Source organism: Scatophagus argus, chromosome 6, assembly GCF_020382885.2.
Source record: "Scatophagus argus isolate fScaArg1 chromosome 6, fScaArg1.pri, whole genome shotgun sequence".
Classification (NCBI taxonomy): Eukaryota; Metazoa; Chordata; class Actinopteri; family Scatophagidae; genus Scatophagus; species Scatophagus argus.
This window is the reverse complement of record NC_058498.1, coordinates 10,844,855-10,861,149: the sequence shown is the minus strand read 5'-3', so window position 1 is coordinate 10,861,149 and position 16,295 is coordinate 10,844,855. Positions and strand designations below refer to the sequence as shown.

The 16,295-nt window shown below is 40.5% G+C and overlaps 1 protein-coding gene and 1 long non-coding RNA gene across 3 annotated transcripts in view; one reads left to right on the top strand and one right to left on the bottom strand.

Moving 5' to 3' along the window:
• Window positions 1–415: 415 nt before the first annotated feature.
• LOC124060141 lies at window positions 416–3,709 on the top strand. Its single transcript, XR_006843524.1, has 3 exons — window positions 416–433; window positions 1,141–1,254; window positions 2,791–3,709. It is a non-coding gene; the product is annotated as an uncharacterized LOC124060141 (long non-coding RNA).
• Window positions 3,710–4,620: 911 nt separating this feature from the next.
• LOC124060140 (arf-GAP with coiled-coil, ANK repeat and PH domain-containing protein 2-like) overlaps window positions 4,621–16,295 on the bottom strand; it is a 47,952-nt gene continuing 36,277 nt past the window's right edge. Inside the window, exons 17-24 of one of the 2 annotated variants that reach the window (XM_046390724.1) lie at window positions 16,024–16,226; window positions 15,020–15,121; window positions 14,287–14,379; window positions 13,093–13,325; window positions 12,693–12,802; window positions 12,496–12,606; window positions 11,589–11,650; window positions 4,621–7,003 (exon numbers count right to left, since the gene is read on the bottom strand). In XM_046390724.1, the coding sequence (XP_046246680.1) occupies window positions 6,900–7,003; window positions 11,589–11,650; window positions 12,496–12,606; window positions 12,693–12,802; window positions 13,093–13,325; window positions 14,287–14,379; window positions 15,020–15,121; window positions 16,024–16,226 (1,018 nt within the window). In that variant the 3' untranslated portion in view covers window positions 4,621–6,899. The remainder of the gene's footprint in view (window positions 7,004–11,588; window positions 11,651–12,495; window positions 12,607–12,692; window positions 12,803–13,092; window positions 13,326–14,286; window positions 14,380–15,019; window positions 15,122–16,023; window positions 16,227–16,295) is intronic. The other variant, XM_046390725.1, reaches the window with a different exon arrangement.

The window sequence follows — 16,295 nt, the reverse complement described above, 5'->3', positions numbered from 1 at the left end:
TAATCAGAGGAGTTTTGCTTTTTTATGTTTCTATGTTTCTGCACATACTAATTTATCTGACACTTTGCACTCGGAACAGTACAATGAATGGACTGTGTGCTTTAGCAGACCAAAGGAGGTTTTAATATCTTCCTGTTTTTCGTGCACACTGAAACTGCTGAGACATCTTCTGAGGGTCAAATGCAGGTTTCAAAATGGCCGACGTGAGAATAAAGTCAAAGTCTATTGTCAGTGAACTGAACTGCACGTGTCCAGATGCCTTCGTCTTCATTTCGCGTCGCCCTGCTTCACCGTCACCCTCCTTCGTCGCATCGCAGTCCACGCGCACATTTTGAAGTGTGACGTGAGGAAAACGTAAAACACGGTGACGTCTCACGGCTCCTCGCAGCTTCAGAGGATGTCCCGCACGTTCAGCGAGTCCAGGGCTCTCGAGGTGAATTTATGATCCTGCTATCGTTGTTGAAAAAGCAATGCGTTTTCAGGAACATCAGTTTGAGGCAGACTAAACACACACGTTGGCCTGCTGTACACACACACACACACACACACACACACACACACACACACACAGACTGTAAGTCATTTGGACCTGTGGGCACTGCTGGCCCGCATGCCTCTCATTTAAACAGCTGCAGGAATAAACATGCTGTAATTATTAAAGGTGGAATGGGGCTGGATAGTGTACGCACAGACGTGTTTCAAGACGGGCACGGGGAGAAATTCATAACTTCACCAGCGTGCATTAAAGGAAGAGCTTTGTACTTTTGCTTTATTTGTCACAGATTGAGTGATTAAGAAGATGAAGGGCTATAAACTGCGAACAAATCTTTGATGGCAAAAAGTCTGTGTGGTTTGAATGAGGTGTGAAAACACACAAAGTGAATGAACCCCCCCTGAATAAACTCTCGTCAGGGTCGCGGCTGCTTCATCACTCTAAAAAAACAGGGCTTGTGCACTTTATATTATATATTTTTTTCAGTTTACTTAAAATACATGTATTTGTTAAGTTAAAATGTCTTTTTCTAATAAATTCAATGTGATTTTGTCTATCGTTTTCTTTAAAAAAAAATATTAACGTGTCATTTCGACATGAAATATTTACGTCAAGTGAATTAGGACTGAGATACTTCTTCCATCCAGAAGGTGGCGGTAAATAGCAAAGAGAGACTGCGCATGCTTAAGGCCATTTGAACTCCAGGTGCTCGTGCAATTTTGGCGGAGACGTTAGTGTCTCTTTCGAGTTTTAAAAAAAAGGTAAGCGGATATTTCTTTTCACCAATACCTATTTTGCATATTTTCAGGTTAAGCATGATTGTATTGGGGTTTGTGAAACAAGATGTGTTCTTTATTTTTGGCGTGCTAATGAGAAAGCAGCTAGCTGCTTTTATCCCACCTAGCCCCACCAATCCTCAGGCACATTTCATATTTTCTAGGTGAGTGAATTTCAAACAACGGCAGGTAGAACGTGTTAATATTGTAGCGTGTGTGTTTTCGACTTGTTTACGCCAGTCAAACAGTTTAATTCCTAGGTTAGCTAATTTGCTAAAGCTAGTTTACGAGTTAGCGACGTAGCCCATTTAGCGTAGGAACAGACTTGCAAACGACGCGGGCCCGCCGCCTTCGTTCCCCCGTACGTGCACACACACTACATTGTCTTCATCCTTGCTATACTGTGACTTTGCTGTCCCATTCATACTTGTTAGTATATTTTGAGGAACTGGGTGTTTGCAGTGGAATTGCTGTGTACCATAAGATAATAAGAGTTGTCTTTTATTCGGCCAATACATTGATTTTAGTGCTTATGAACTTTAAATAACCGCCGTTAGCCTGAAGTTGTGTAAGCTAGATGCTAACATAAATATGCTGCCTCATACTTCAATTAAATGCTGCAAATTATGAAAGCTAAGCCTGTCTCATACTCTGAAACCCGTTCACTTATTTGTGGTGAATTTGAAAGTCGATACATTTATTCAGATGGTGAAATATCTGGGATGTCCCTAACGCATTCACTATTTTTTTTTTTAATGAAATATTATTTTAATTGTAGTAAATTTGTGAAAGGTATGGCAAGGAATGATCTAAAACCAGGAATTAAATCATTACTCATTACTTAACATTTTTATAAATGTCATCATGTTGCAATTTCCTGAAGGATTGCTCTGTGATTTGTGCTCCCTCCTCGGTTAGGGCACTGTACTCATAGAAGGTATAGGTATCTATAGTTCTCCTAGGACCATGTAAAGAGGTCAGTTTTTGTTCTCCTTATCCCGCTGGAGAAACCCAAGACAGCCGTGAAGTTGAAAGATTAGCATTGTTATCTGAGGTCAAGAAGAAGCATAACGATAAAGTTGTCAGAGAGAAGATGGCACAAATGTGATTGGCTGAGCAGCGTCACGTGGGACTCGCATGTAATTGGTCTGTAAGGTAAACAAATGCCGCAAAGACTAGAAAAGCTAGCGTCCCGTCATAATGTAGAATCCTTCAGTAATTTATTGATTATAGGTCTGTTAATGCATTGGATTGCATTAGGTTAAACATGGTCCTAACAAAGGTCTTGGTGAGTGTATGTAAAATTCAAGTTTGTTTGAAGTTTTCTTTCAAGTTTCATAGAATCATCCAGCACTACTTCATCTTTTTGTTTATAGAACTGTTTGAAGTCTTGTGCTATTTTAATTAAATTGTTTATAAAAGTAATCCGAAATATGAAAGTTCACTCTTTGGAATTCAGAAAAATCTTTTTTATTTCATAGTTCACAGTGTTTTTGTCTTTTCTGACTCTCCTATGTGAAGGACTCTGATGGTGCAGCTGTTCAGAGGGAGCTCGAGCAACTTACCTTTGGCATCTACAGCATCAATGTTGAGGGAGGTGACGCCACTACTCCTCCAGCTGATGTTGGCACAGTGATCGAGGGTGTTGAGGTTCTGCATGACTTGGGAGACATAGCCTCTGCATATGCTCTGAACCTCAGTTATCCCAAGGAACTGAAAGCCTTCTTTGAAGTACTTCAGAAGCTCTTCCTCCAACTTGATGCATGCAGACTCTCATCCAAGGTACAGATGCTCAAGAACAAACTGTGTGAATGATCCAACTGTTGTTTGGATGCTGAAAATTGTTTGGGCTTTGGTGAGCGAACCGACATGTATGTTTAAATCTGAATCTGCAAAAAAAGTGCCATACATATTTTCATTTAATTCATTTAATTTTTTTTTTTTTACGTGGGTTTCAGATATATTTTATGTTTTATTATATTAATTCATTTATATGGCTGAAATATTATTTTCTGGCAGATGCAGTATGTGGAGTATACTTTGCATAATTCATACAAAAAAATAAGGAGATTCGACCATTTGTAACAACTTGCCATGCCCACTTTCAAGTTTAGTTAAACTAGTTCTAGGTTGTTCACGCCCACCTATTACATCAACATATTTTACAATTAGAAGAAAAATAGGCAGAATATTTTCAGCAAGGTGTTTGTTATTTGGTTAGACCATTATGCTGTCATGAAAATTTGAAAGCTGCAAACATTGATTTGTCATTGCATTGGTAGTTTACAGCTGCTAGTAATGGAGCAAGCTATACCAATGTTTCTGCCTGAAAGTATGGTTAACAGTTCATTATGTTTATTGTTTTGTTTTTTCTTGAACCAACTGCACCAGAATTTTAACTGCCATGTTAAGATTGATAATAAACGAAATATGAAAAATATATTGGGTGTACCAAATTCATTTGTGTAGAACCTGTTGACAAACTAGAATTATGTCCAACTAATTAGTAAAACATGAACTGAATGAAAATCTAATGTTTTAATTACTTGAACTTAAATATATCATTTTACTATTACAAATAAGATACATGTTGATACAACTACAAATATGTAGCCTGTACACATATTCTTTAAGTCCATACAACATAAATATATCTTGTTGATTAGAAGTTAGTTTTTTTTAAGTTGGCTCAATTCACAATCATTGTGTTAATCTAAAACAAGTTTATTATGTAAGATGGCCTTAACAATTTTCCTCTTAACTAACCTAATTCAATTGCATGGAACCTGTTGACAAAATAAATTTAATTAAAGTCAATGTTTCATTTTTTTGAGTGTTTTACCAGCCAGCAGTTTGCCCTGCAGATATAAAAGGCTGGGAGCTTCTCTCCCCCTGCTGGGCAGACGGGTTACTATGCTGTTCACTACTTCATCATGCAACCCAACCCTCAAATCACTTTAAGCCTGTGAGACACCTGCAGTTTTCAACAGGTTCCTCCTTCTTTACGTAGGACATTTTCTAAGACAATTCATTAAACCATATTTGAAAAATCAGGATCCAAATTCTGGGCGTTTGTGTCTCACTTTAAAGTTTAGTCTCATTCATCACGATGTGGAAAATGAGATGAAACGACACAATATGAGCAACAAACACCAAGAGGAGGGTATCTTAAATCAGAGCTTGGATCTTGTTTATAAAAAGCGAAACATAAAAGGAGAATTCTGTCATTTTGTTAATAAACTGAGAGCACGATGACTCATGAATTACTGCTTTCCACTGAAACTCATCCGTGATTAAGAGGAAATGCTCTGCAAGATGTTTTACCGCCTTTACCAAAGAGGGAGAAGCTTGTCTTTTTTGCCTTAAATTCTTTTGTGCAGCTGTGTTTATTAACACTTTTGTGTTTATTAACACATAAGTATTGAAGGTCTTACATATTACAGGGAGAATATACAGTACATGTATGCTGGTATAAAGACAGGTAATATAAAATGGGCTAATTACTGAAGGATACAAAGAACAGCATATACAAAAGCTTATTTAATGATTCAAGTACCACTAACTTCATACTTCACTTCTCTGGTGAATTCAAAAGCATCTGTACAAAATGTACATGAAGTGTATCCCATGTTTTGTTGCTTAAAGGTTTCCTCTGTGCTTCATATCATATCTTACTATATGCTAATTATTATCAAAGAGAAGTGAAAATTAAAAAAATTAAGGCAAAAATCACAGCTCCTACAGTACAGTACATGACCTTTATCGTGAAACTCATTTCAGTAAAGTCACCCCAATCAAACAGAATCAACAAAACACAAACTGACAACTGATATTATAAACCTTCACAGGGTTTCCAGTTTTCTAATATTTCCAAACATATCTGACATTTTGCAGACTGTATTTCCAAAATTCCAAAATCTAACGTTCTGTTAATTTCCTGGAAAGTTTCCTTGGTATTTGCTTCTACTCAGTGTTCAGTTGTACACTTCTAATTAATTCATTTGAATTATCTGTCTGCATAACACAGAGCCTTTTAATAAGTGCATTTAAGGCCAGCTGGACGTAAAATGTGACAAAAAAGGAAAAAAAAAAAAGACAAGCACACACAATTCAACAAATATGGAGAAGTCGTAATGCTGAATGAAATCAAATTCAATTTTTGATTATACTTTTCAGTAACAGTCATTCAACGTGTTTGCATTCTGCAGTTGTCTCATAGCAGTTTTCACTCTCAGTGGCGGGAGTCCGCCATTAACGCACAAGCAATTCACAGGAAATGACGGATACATGCAATCCAGCTCTTGTTTTCTGTCAGCTGACAGTCAGTTTAGTTTTAAATGTGTCAGGGAGTAATAATACAAAGTGGCCACAGGTGTCATTTCATCTTTAAGCTGGCAATATTTAAAAAAAAACAACATTACCTGGGTTTAATAGAGCAGATCTTTCACGTTTCCAGGAAACTTCCCATGATATTGTTGTTAACCTGTGAAATGTGGCGTTACTAGAATCAACAAGAGTAGCCCCCGTTCAGGACAACAACATTGTAGAGCTCATTAACTCATTTTAATCTCGTATCAGCGGGAGACTGAGTCTACAAATTAACGATCAGCTCAGCACGACTGAAGTCATTTTAATTCCACAAAAATCACGACGCTGAGCGGCTGAGGGCCTCGCTGACACGTACTGCGGGTACTGATGTGGTGACAACGTGGAAAGTTTAAATCTTTCAGAGCAACAAGTTCAAAAACAACTAGCATTTAAAAATCACAAAAACTACTATCTATTTGACATTACAGATGCACCAATGACATGTTTGCCCATGCTTACTACCAAATCACTGTACACGGTTTAACAAGTCTTACCATCACAACTGGTAAACATCAGTGGCGATTTAAAACAAAAACATTTGTGCAAATAAGTAAAAGCATATTGCCATGTATACGCTGCTGAGGGGGTCACTAAAGCAAAACTTTGATACAAAAAAAACAACATCCTGCAGCATTTGCTTATGCTCATAAAGAGAAACCTATAGAAAAAAGGAAGCATTTAAAAAACTGCAAGCGGTATTTAACAGTCTGTCATGCACTTACCTCTTCACAACTCTGATGCAGCACACTTCTTTAAGATACGCCGCTTTTAAAACAAGAAACTGTGAATTTCTTCAGTCAGGAAAGTCTGACGTGAAGGATTAAGCTTGGTCAAAATAACTGACAGACCTGAAGGCAGCTCTACATTCAGACTGAGTTCAAATATCATTTGGGTTTTTTTTTTTGTTGTTTTTGTTTTATATAAAGGCTTTAACTCTGTACCATTTATTTATTGTGGTAGGTCCTACTGGAGAGCACAGTTTCTGTTTTTCTTTTTTCTTCTTTTCATTTAAAAAAGAGGTTTGCTGTTCATGGAAGTTCCCCTTCACTTGAGTGAAACGCATGTGTTTTTCACAGCTGCAAGTCAAATAAGCAGAATTTGATAGGGAGCTTCGGCCACATTAAATATGGAGACACGAGTCCAGCTTTGATGCTAGCTGATGAAGGAGACAAAGTGGACAATGTCTCTCCACAAATCGTTTTTGTATCTCACGGGTAGTGAGCAGACAACGTCTCTGCGTGCCAGTGGACAGCACTGCTGGGTCAGGGTCTTTGCGGATCGTACTGCTGGTAGCGGTTCAGCTTGTCCGGGTCGTTGGATGCCATGTGGGTGAAATCCTGGAAAATGTCCTGGTAGGTTTCATCTCCTGCAAGACGAACAAGAACACCAGACATCAACAACGACTACAAGGGCTAAATAAATAAATAAATAAAAGTCAGACGAGGCAATGGTTCCCAATAGGGGTGGGTGATCTGACGATTTTGGATCAGTCTTTAAGATGTCCACAATCTGTGTTTCATTAATTACTTAATGCCTTCTCACTTCTGTTTCCAAACTATGTTTACCATACAGGTATATTAGCAGTCGCCCAAGTACGTTTGGTAACTCCATCTGAGGGAACAACGCCATCTGCAACTGACTGACTATTGGACCTCACTAACCTCCCCACCACAGAGAGAGGAAGACGACGTCCACTACTACGTCCCTCCTGCAAATGACTGTGGTGCATCCTCTGTTGTTTAATGTAGGCCAACTCATGCTGTTGTCTTTTTTTAAAAGCCATCAAGTGCGCCAGATTGATGCGGACTTCATTCGGTGCCGCTCTGGCTCCGATCGTTTCGTTAGGCTACGTCACGGAAAAACAAGCCTCCGCTACACCTCCAAAGTGGCCACTTGCCACTTGTGGGTGACTTCGGAAAACATCCTGCTGACGAAGAAAGTCAACAGAGCAGACGCGGCGAGAGCAGAACAGGAAGAGATGATGGTGCGTGCGAGAAGGGAAAAGCAAAGAGAGCAGATTTAAACAGTTTGAGGGTAAACAACATAATGAGGTGGAGATTACATAGAATTTAAAGAGTAAAATAACCCACTAGCCAAATGAGGTAATGTATTCACGGTCACACCGTGACATTGTATTTCAAAACTGTGAAAAAAGACTGCCACTTAGATCATAGATTGTGATTGTGATCTTAGTTTTTACTTTGGCCAGATTACCCACCCCTAAGTCTCAACATTTCTTACACACGACTAAATTTTTCCTTTTTGTTTTGTGACTCAGTGAACTGTTTTACTCTTCAGACCTTTAAAAATCTAAACAATCACGAAAGGCAACAGTGCTGCATTAACAACAACAACACTCCAAATTAACAACAATTAACTCTGATGAGCTGTATGATGTTGTGATATTAATACACTTTGTAGTTATGAAAAGGTGAGATGCTGGTAAAATATTAATGTTTAAGGAACCTGATTACACCCCCCTCAACAGTACCTAAAGATTTGGTGTTGCTCATCAACAATCTGCTACTAACTGGTTAAATAAAATATTGTTAAATAAAATATCAAGTGTCAGAAAAGACCAAAATGGCTCAAACATAATACTATGTACAAATGGTTAATGCCTCATCATGCAGGTGTAGAGCAGGATAAAATATCTGCAGAGCGGAGGGCTCATGCAGAGTCACAGCATCATCAGAACAAGAATGAAAAGGGAAAAGTCGGCCATACCTGTCACGAGCGTCAGCGAGGCTCGAAATAGGAAACAGAACAACGCAGAGGTAGAAAAGACAGCAAAGAACACAGGAAGCAAAAAAAGGAAAAGGTTTGAGGAAAAAAGCAGCCAGAGAGCCTTCTGTTAGCAACAGGAGGTCGATTCAGAAAGAAAAGACAAGCCCACAGACATTCATTTTTGTTAACAACTGTATTGTGTTTAAAGTGCAGGAGTTTATGTACAAAAATACAGTTGTGTTGGCCTCAGCACCCCAAAGAAAAGAAAAAGAGAACAGAAGAAAGGCACAAACTCTGAGGAGGAGCGTGAGAAAATAAAAGGAAAATACAGACCAGAGAGAGCGAATTTACACTTGGAGAAGGAGGGTGAGAACAACAAAGAAAAGTGCGTCGCAGAAGACGGCGAGAGCCTCTTGACCAGAGCGGCGGTTCTCAATCTGTTTGAATCGCAAATGTAAATGTTTTCCCTTTTCAGGATTTTTTTTTTCAAGTCAATTTTTTAGAAGAATACAAGAGACAAATATTGGTTAAAAAAGATATTTCTGAAAAAAATAAAAAAAATGGAATTGGAATTATCTCCTCGATTTAAAAAACGTACACACTTCCCTGCAAATCAACGTTTAAATGCCCACAAAAATCAGAGAGCAACACGCAGGCTGAGAACCACCACTCTGCGCTTCCTCAACACACTCAATCAGGCAGAAACACTCGAGTCGAGGGAGCTGTAATTTTAATGAAAAGGTGGGGCTGATGAGGTTAGCTCTCCCTCACATTGATTACCCCTGAATATCCCTCATCAGTCACATCATTCATCATCTGATTGGAGGCGCTGATGAAGAGGCCGCCGGGTATCGAAGAAACCGGTGCTAACTGGTACTTCAGTCTCTACTCTACGCTCCTGCTGCCAAAGACGAACCTCCTCCTGCTCCGGTCACGATCGTTACTCGTGTGCCCTGCTGTGGACCTTTAAGGTAGCGACAGCCATCGAAAGCTTATGCACCATACCCTATCAACAACCACTGCACACGCTGAAGAAAATGACTAGCAAAAGAAAGAATTGTGTCATTCTTTCTCATTCAGGTCCAAAACATTTCTGACTTATTTTTTAAAAAAGTGAAAAAATCACCACAAAGGATATTCCACTTTTTTTCTTTTTTTTTTTTTTTTTTTAAAAAAGCAGCAATTAGGCTAGAAACAGTCTGACTACCTAAAAGTGGCACATCTAACCCTCCACAGAGGAGGCTTTTATCCTTCTAAATCACATGGACGAAATGTCTGAGCGCAGTCCTCCCACGAGTCCCTTTTCTCTAACGATGTACCAACTCTCAAGAAACGTCTACCCTAACGGACAAGAGAACTTCATTTACCTGTGAACACAATCACAACACAATCGGTAATCGCTATCCTAACTGCTGCACACAGCCATTCAATGCCAGCACCAGCAGGGTAGAACAGCAAGAGCAGCAGAAATGACCCTTTAAATCAAAGTGCTTTGGTGCCCTCCGAGGATGTGGGGCAGCATGGAGCGGAGAAATGAGATGAAACTGGGGTACGTTTCAGTTATTCATTCACTATCCACAAAGTGAGCTCTGCAACGACCTCGAGTCTCACTCCTATCGATTATCTACTTTACTTTTTTTTTTTTGGGAAAGCTCCCGTATGTTTAAGATAAATATAAGCTAGGACTAGCAGGTGTTAAAAATCTATACATGGTTACATGTGGGTATTTTTCTAGACTATTGCACTTGTTGCTTGACGATGTACCATCCTCAGACGGTTTGTATACATTGTACAGATTCAATACAATCAATGCAGCGGCGCTAAAGGCCTTCAGAATTTTACAATTCAGGATTCCCCGCGATTACAGGCCATGAGCAAGAACACTTCACTGTCTAATAACCAAGACACAATACTGTCACAACAGGAAGTAAACACCAAACAATCAAGAAAAAGAAAAATGCAAGGATGTGAACACAGAGCCCCCTGATGGCACTCATCCCTGTGCAACCAGAGTCACAATCAACTTATTCTGTCACATGTACGTATGCACATCATTTACAACATTTACAGTAAGTATACCTTATTACACAGTTCCTAGAATTATCTTTAGAAAAGGAAAACTGACCTAAAATAGACTTTTGTTTTCCGACCAGGCATGTCACAACAGCAAGATGCATTACGTTTGGACGACAAACAGTTCAAATAAATAAACAGGCCTCCAAAATGGTTAAGACTTCGAATGGGAGCCATACAATAATAGGAGAGCAAAAAAGAAAATGGTACAGTAGTTGCATAAGCATAAACAGGAATGTGCATAAATTACGTCTGAAAAGTCAATTAAAAATGGAACTTGGCGATTGGTAGACACACGCTCTGCCTCTCCAGACTTATCAGATGATATAAAATGTCATTCAAAAGTCACAATTATTGCCAGATAGTGAAAAGTGCTGTCACTTTGAGGTCTGGTTGTCACTGGAGACTGGTGGCAGGTACAGGGCAGATAGTTTTTTTGCAAAGATACCGTGACTGAGAGCGGAGAGACAATACTAGCTAAAAAAACAGAAGGTATATTATTTTAGCCCAAATATTAATTTCTCGTTAGCTGATATAAACCACTCGCCACCTCTAAAACTGAGGGGATCAGCAAAAGTGGTAGAATTTAAACTTAAAGGGAGGAAGACTGTCAGGTAAAAAGTGACACTGTTTCTTTTACTTTTGTGCTATCGATAATTTTACACTAACAGTCACTTAATTGAAAATGCGAATGTTCCACTTTGGAACAAAACTCTTCTGTAACGTCCAGAGTCGATGGCTTTGACCCTGTCACATTGATACAGTCCAGCACCTGATGTTACACCACGCAGAGGAGCGGCTGGCCCAGCGCCTGGCAGCAGCTGGGAGGTTACGATGGTCGTTACACTCACAGCACAGCAGGACGAAGGAGCACAACTGACAGAGTTGGGCTCAATTCACTCCCAAAAGTAGCCACTGAGAATCACCTGAGTGGCGCTGTTTTGTTTTTGCTTTTTTTTTCTTTAGTCAATTGACCCCAACTCTGAAACCTGGGCTTTACATTTCCTCTGATAATGCTGGTTTTACAGTATGTCGCCCCTGTGTTTTGCCGAGAGCAGACAGTCGTTAAGTTTCGTCCAGCTGCAGGCTAATAAACTCCTGCATGCACTTCCTGTACTGCATCTCAGTGGGGCTATTGGTGTTATATTGACCTGACTGGCTGTAAGGCCCCTCCGCCTCTCGCATCTCCTCGTTCATCTTGGCCAGTCGCAACCTGGGGGGTAAGGTAAAGAAACAAAAAGTGAAACTTAGCCAAATTTAAGAGATTTAATCAGTAATCAAACTCTTAAAAGTCAAACACAATAAGTTCACTGCCCTGTTAAGAACTGTTCTCACAGTGTTCTCACCTGATTTAGTAGCGACACCTTGTGGGAAAGGTGTCGCTACTTGGTTAATGCAGACTGTTCAGCTGGGTCGTGCTTTCATGTAGGCTTCTAAGTAGGGCTGCCACTTTCTGATATTTTTCTTTATTGATTAATCTGCCCATTACTTTCACAATGAATTGATTAATTGTTTGGTTTATAAAATGTCAAAAAAAAATGAGAAAAAACTTCAGATTGCTTCTTTCGTTCGACCAACAGTCCAAAACCCAAACCCAAACTCAAAACCTTTGTTTCCTATCATGACAGACAAAGAAAAGCAGGAGTTGCTTACATTTAGGAGGCTGGAACCAGAAAATGTTTGACATTTTGCTTTAAAATGACTAAAAGCGGAACATGATCGCCTCCAGTAAAATAAGAAATTAGTTCATGCCTTTTATAAGCAGTTGTGTAATAAACCATTAGTCACTTAGTTCCATCTAATTAGTTAGATGTTGTAAACCGTGATTGCTGGTTCTTTTTTCCCATCCCATCAGGGTTTATTCAGTGACAGTGACTGACTAACGGTTATAATATTTCTATTTTAGCAATTACTTCAGTGACTTCCTGCAGTATTGGTGCTGAAGGTACCACGTAAACTAGTTTCTCTTGAGCTTGTTTGAGCGGAAAACCACAAAACTATCGGCAAAGTAAGATTAAAAACAACACCAACAGCGATGACAATAAGCAGAGCACTCACAGCGTGACGATGTCTGCGTTGGCCGCCTCCACTGCTATTGTCAGGGGTGTTTTCTCGTCAATGTCTGCAGCATTTTGATTTGCTCCTCTTTTTAAGAACAAACACACTTGCCTGAAACAGAGGAGAATCACAGCATCACACACACTGTCAGAGTTAAAGCCTGGTGAAGTGATGACGATGAGATGTGGAAGACAAACCCTGTGTGTCCCAGCATGGTGGCGTGGTGTAGGGGTCCCCTGCCCTGAGCATCCTGCTGGTTCACATTAGCTGCATTTTGAAGCAGAAACTCGCAGGTGACCAGAGAACCCTGAAATTAACCATTGATGCAGCATATCATATTAGTGACAAAATGCACAAGCGTTGTTCTGCTCAACTGGCAATTATTTCAGTGCTGATTTTTTTTATTTTTTATTATTCTGAATTCATGAAAGCTTTCCATCACTGACTAGCTTTACATCATAGATATGCATCACTTAAGTGACTTACTGGAAATTTAAACTTTTATTACACTAGTGCAAATGTTTTCCTTACTGGTCTTTCAAAGTGTCCTGCCAATAGTACCGAGCTGGATGGACTACATATAACGATGATGCTCACCCCCTGCACCGCCATGATAAGCGGCGTCCTCTTGTCGTCCTCTGTGTTGACCCAGTTGACTTCTGCTCCATGGGCCAGTGCTTCGGCCATGTCCGGCAGGCTACGTGCACCTGATGCCCAATAGAGCTGCAGACCTGGGCTGTATTCCTTGGGCTCGTAGAAAACCACCTCCTTGCAGGGTGATGGAGGAGGCAGTGTGGCAGGCATGGCCATGGGCGGAGACTCAGCAGCCTCTGAAGGACGAGAGGGAAGTTAAAACTGACCACTAACCACTTGTCACTCATCATTTACACCCAGGACGTTTTCTTTTACCAACCAGGATTACAACAATAAGTGGAAGAAAAGCTAATTCATCTGCATACTGTAGTCAGTTTTCCCATCAATAGATATCCAACTGTTCTCATAAATTCCAAAACTTATGCACATTTGGAAAATTATGTTCATGGTTTTCTAAACGGGTGTGAAAACAGAGCTTTCCCTCAGATCTTGCTGTTTTACAAAAAGATGTCTCAGTGAATTACTGTTTGCTGTGATATTCCTCTTTCTGCAGGGACATACGCTGTATAAACACAAGTACTGGGCCCCCTGACCATTACACCAACATGGACACAGACAGCTTTGCTGCCATAACAGCTTCCACTCTTCTGGGAAGGTTTTCCACAACATTTTGGAGTGTTTCTGTGGGAATTTATGGCCATTCATGCAGTAGAGCATTTGTGAGGTCAGACACTGATGTCCAAAATGTCTTGGCATGCTGAAACATTGAGATTTCCCTTCACTGGAAGTAAGGAAGCCCCATAAAGAGGTGTGTCTGGATATTTTTGTCTATATAGCGTATCTGTGTTTTACAACTGTTGGGGGTATGTACTGTCTCATGAGCAGTTAGACAGCTCTCAGCTACACTCTTGTATAAAGACACTGAGACATTCTTCCCTCATAATCTTGGCAATAACACAGAAGGAGGTCATCACTTATCATGCCTATGTGTTTTGGGGGTTTGTGAGTAAGACAAACTACAATGAGCACATGTCGTTCTTCAACTTTTCTTCTGTCTCGATCACTCTTGTCCCTGTCATGTTTGTGTATGATGTTGTTTGTTTAACCTTTGGCTAATACAGCGGAGGCTTGAGGTGTAAACAGGCAGGGATGTCTATGTAATGACCGCAGTGTGCGAGTGTAAGGTTTGTGTCTCACCTGCGTCTGCTAGGCTGTTATTGGAGGGGACGTTGGCCAGCATCTCCCTGCTCCCATCGGCGCTGTTCTGGATGCCACTGTCTGCACTTTTTACTGTAAAACAAGTCTGAATCAATACTGAAGGAACAACGCACAGGTGTCATCCACGGAGTGTATAAAATAGAAGGAACACCTTTCTGCTGATTTTTTATTTATTTTTTTTTTTTGTGGTGGAATGCAAAAATAGTTTTGGCACATCATCACACAGCTTCCTCAAGTAGCCCCTCAGAGAGCTTTTGATGCGGCTTTAAAAGTAATATAAAAAGTTACTTTTCTGTAACTAAACTCTTCTCGAACTAATCAGTACGATGACCAGAAACAGCAGGTGGTCCCAATATTTTCCACAGTGAACACACAAGTCGCTGGCCGAGATCAACAGAAAGAGAACAGGACGACGGATCCCCACCATCACCTTAAGTTTCAGGTCCCTAAATAGCAAATATATGATGAAACGGATGCAAACACTGACCAAAACCATGTGTGAGAGAAACACTCCCCAGTCCCGTGTAAAACAAAACATGGCACGCTCTGAAATGCTTTTAACATGACAAGATGGTCCACTGGGTAGGTCTGGAAAAGGGAGGAACAGTGTGTGAGTGGATGAAGGGTTGTTAGTCCACAGCCCAAAAGCAGTGAATACAAATGGACAGAGGGAATGGAGAAGCAAGCGAAACACTAAGCATTTAGTACTTACTGCTCCTGAGCTTGGAGGAGTTGTCAAAGTAGGAGAAGAGGGAGTCAAGCTCATCAGGACAGAAGAGAGAGTCACGGCGGACCTCCGAGCCGCTGGCAACAGCTACGTTAGGGATAACGGGAGTTTGGAGGGCAAGGGGTGTAAATCGAGTGGCAGGGTAGGGAGTTTAGGGGAGGCGGTGAGAGCAGGGGTTAGTCCAGAAGCACAGAACAGCCAGAGGAGTAAGAAAGAGAGTGTGAACAAGAGATTGAGGAAGAGGAGGGAGGGAGAGAGAGAGAGAGAGAGAGAGAGAGAGAGAGAGAGGAGAGCAGGATGAAAGCACAGATAGTTAAGACTACCAGCTCCGTTGGCACTGGAGGAGACAGACTACGAGAAGCAATGGGAGGCAAAGAGGGCTTGGACATATGCTGTTCACAGAGAACACACAGTATGCCGATGGGTGGACACATCTCCACGGCAGTGCAAAAATCATAAAGAGCATAGACTAGAAAAAGTAGCAACAATCACAAATGAGAGCGGTTTTGTCTTCTGAATGCACTCAAAGTTCTGTTTCTGAGCTGGTAGAACAGAATCATCTAAATTAGAAATCCTGTTGTATTTGTTTAGTTGTTTAGGGGCTCATTTAAAATTTAGAAGGAGAATGAAAAAGAAATTAGTAACAAAGCCACCATCAAGTGAATTAATAGCTCAGTTCTCAAAACGCACTGCGTTTTATCCCAACTAACAGTAATGCTGATTTTTGACTGAATGATTTCTTTCTTTTTATTTACGTTACACGTAAATGCTACATTCAGTCTCAACTGCTTGTTGGACCAAGTCACATTAAATTCATTCTGTTCGTACACCTTGTACTTTGTTTGTGTTATTGCCAGCCGCTACATCCAGACACGGATCAATATCTCAATATACGAAAGAGTTTTGTCGTCAAGTTCAGAGATGAGGAATAGATTACAAAAAACACAAACTTCTGGGTGGAGGATGTGTTTCTTAATTTGTCCACTGACCTGACTGTCCGGAGAGGTTCGATCCGGGTCTGAGTTTCGGTGTGGGCGGTGGAGCTCTCGGGGGCAGATGCTCAGAGCTGCTGCTCAGCCTTTTCTCCTGTTTGCTCAGAGAAACCACTTTGTCGCGCAGCTCTTCGTCTGACGGCCGGCGTACAAACCGACGGTCCACATACTTGGCTTTGATGTAGGACTCTACCTCGTGTCTGTCAGAAACAAAAAGCACAGGATTCGGAGATAAATTAATCACACGAAAAGAAAAACATTTATTTATT